General features: G+C 44.6%; 1 protein-coding gene across 1 annotated transcript; it reads left to right on the top strand.

Moving 5' to 3' along the window:
• Window positions 1-576: 576 nt before the first annotated feature.
• Window positions 577-2,402, top strand: junbb (JunB proto-oncogene, AP-1 transcription factor subunit b). The gene has a single exon (XM_076265506.1). It carries the CDS (start codon window positions 939-941, stop codon window positions 1,920-1,922), a length of 984 nt encoding a protein of 327 aa, XP_076121621.1. The 5' UTR covers window positions 577-938; the 3' UTR covers window positions 1,923-2,402.
• Window positions 2,403-3,063: the final 661 nt, after the last annotated feature.

The raw sequence follows: 3,063 nt of genomic DNA, 5'->3' as shown, positions 1-3,063 counted from the left end.
CTATTAAAATATATCTAATTGTGCCAAAATGGGATAACTAACAACGCATTTTACTGACATGCGATAATGGCATATAAAATGCTACTAATTGGCTATTAAATTATACGTTCAATTATTTTTATATTAAGTACTTCTGAGTATTTTGTCTATAACCATCGCGTTACGCTTGTCTATGCGTCAAGTCAGACAAGCCAGTTTTTGCACGTCGCTTTACTCTTACTGCTAATAATAGCCTTTTCGAATAACTAAAAAATACAAAAACACCATTTGCAGCATCGACTGAGCTTATTTCTAATTGCATATCTTTTTGTAACTATTAATTCTTCGCTCGGTGCACCATCACTTGATACAGCTTCTCTCTCTCGCCTCCTCTTGCCCAGGGGCTTGTTTACTATCCATGAGTTCCCGGCAATCACGTCACATGTGTGACGTTCCGTTGTCAGGGGCGGATACACCAAGCAGAGTCTCAACACTTCCCAACCAATCACCGATCGCTGGCTGCGTATTGGTTGCAAGTGTGTAGAACTGTATATAAACTGGCCTGTGGCGGCTAAGTCCCAAATTCGACAGAACGCACACTAGAGTGAAAGTCTAACAGGCGCTGAACACATTCTCAGCCTGTACAACGAGATTTGTTTTGACAAAGACCGACACAAGAAGTTATCCAGGAAAGTCTAATACATCAACTGGGTACGTTTGTGGTTTTTATACTATTTGGACCTTTTGTAGCCTGTCAGCGCACGGACTGTCAGCTTGGACCACAACTGATTTTACCTGCAGGCATCCTTCAAGGAGACAATTGACACTGCAGTGAGTGGACAGACATTATAGACTTTTCTTTTGGGAAATCAATGCACCCTGTCAACGAAGGTGTCTTGTTCATTCAATAGGTTACTACATTGACTTTCTATCGAAGCGAATTCACCATCAACGACTCTATGTCTACAAAAATGGAGCAGCTGTTTTATCACGACGACTCTTTTCTCTTGTCTTACGGCCATTCAGATGCTGCATTGCACGACTACAAACTACCAAAGGAGAATATGAATGTCAATTTCACTGAACCTTATAGGAACCTAAAACTACGAGCTGACGCGGACCTCTACCAAGCTTCAAACCATGACATCGGTTCGCTCAAGCTCGCCTCTCCGGAACTCGAGAGGTTGATCATCCAAAACGGCAACGGTGTCATCACAACCCCTACCCCAGGCCAGTACCTCTACGGCAGAGGCATCACCGACGAACAGGAGGGCTTCGCGGAGGGTTTCGTCAAAGCCCTAGACGATCTTCACAAGATGAACCAGATGCCCCCGCCCAACGTGTCTATTGGAGCCGGTGGTGTGACGACGTGTTCCGCGGCAGCCCCCGTGTTCGGCTCCTCCCTGCAGCCCGAGCCTCCCATATACACAACACTCAACACCTATTGTCCCGGCGGAAGCCTCTCTTCCTCATCCAGCTATCCCTCCACAACAATCAGCTACCTGCCGCCGCACCCTCACCAAAACCACCACCAAGACGCTTCCACACACGCCTCGCACCCGTTCCCGCATTCTCTTCAAGCAGCTGGACTGCATCCACAGCGTCTCCTGGCTTTGAAAGAAGAGCCTCAGACCGTGCCTGACATGCACAGCAGCGACTGCTCACCACCCATGTCCCCGATCGACATGGAAAACCAGGAAAGGATAAAGGCAGAGAGGAAGAGGCTGAGAAACCGATTGGCAGCGACCAAGTGCCGGCGGCGCAAGCTGGAACGCATCGCCCGATTGGAGGAGAAAGTGAAAGGGCTGAAGTCAGACAACGCAGGACTGTCCAGTACGGCCTCGGTGTTGCGGGAACAAGTCGCCCAACTCAAGCAGAAAGTCCTGAGACATGTAAGCAGCGGCTGTCAGCTTATGTTGACAAGCAAAATGGAGGCGTTTTAGTTGACAAAAAGGGCCAAGAAGACTCAACACTGGAGGTATAAGACTGGTAAAGGCCTACCTATTTTAGTTGTTCTGACGTCTATGTCGACAGACCTAAAATAACCTAAATGTGGGACTGTGAGAAATGGTACGTCGGTGCTGCGCGCCGTTAATGGGACCATGGCGAGAGGAACAGCTGTGGCTGTGTAATGGTCTAGCTGTAGCACAAGAATGGGACAACGCATAGGCTACCTCGGATGAACAAGTGGCGAACCGGTCGGCACATATAGCCTATGTTGATCATCAGTGTGTCTAGATCAAATGGGACTATTTGTATGTCACAAAAGCAAATGATACTGTCATGCAATACTGCATTATGAAATGTGTAAATTATTTTTGTTCGTCAGGTTGATCCTGACAAACTTTAACAATGTCATATGTTTACGTTTTTTATTGATGTTTGTGCGCTGTTTATTTAAGTAAAATTTGACATAAAACTGATCTCTATTCTCTCTGTATTTCTTTATACATATACATGAATTCCCTAGCCTACAAGGCTACTTCCGTCTCTTATGTAATCACAGTTCATACATTTTTTTCTGAGAGAAAGGCTGCCACTAGGGGTACCCTAAGATTTCATATTTAGATGACATTAAACTCCACTTTCACATTATTTTCATATGACATGTTGTGAGATAGTTCTTAATAGCCAAATGAAAGTCATGAGAGGGATAGCTGGATAGCCTCTGTACCTAAAAAACCTAAAGCGCGTCAGGTCTTTCCCTTGCGGTGGCTGACTGTCCTTATATGGTCATTTATGCCTTTTACGTCACAGTTCAGTATGCTTTCTTTGAACCACCGCCAACTATCTCAGTTCATTTCCTTTTTCAAGTAGCCCATCAAGAAGTGGAGATAAGCAAATGAGCTATTTGACTATTGATGACCTTTTTAGAAATCCCACTCAAGTAACTCGGAGACATCTAAAATAAAAAATGATTAGTTTTTTTAAAGGTTGAAAGAATGAACGGCATAAATCATTATCTCAGTATTTGTGTTGTTGTATATCAATTCAGCATTTTGCAAAGGGGGGCTGTGTTTAAGGCAGCATAAAGCTGTGTTTTCGACCCAGTAGGCATAATTAGGTCCGAATCTCATTAAAGAA

The sequence above is a fragment of the Alosa pseudoharengus genome, unplaced genomic scaffold (assembly GCF_046254945.1).
Source record: "Alosa pseudoharengus isolate Yale_2024_CS ecotype anadromous, Long Island Sound unplaced genomic scaffold, YU_APseudo_1.1 YU_APseudo_1.1_scf_4, whole genome shotgun sequence".
In the NCBI taxonomy this organism is placed as follows: Eukaryota; Metazoa; Chordata; class Actinopteri; order Clupeiformes; family Clupeidae; genus Alosa; species Alosa pseudoharengus.
This window is presented reverse-complemented; position numbering and strand designations above follow the sequence as displayed.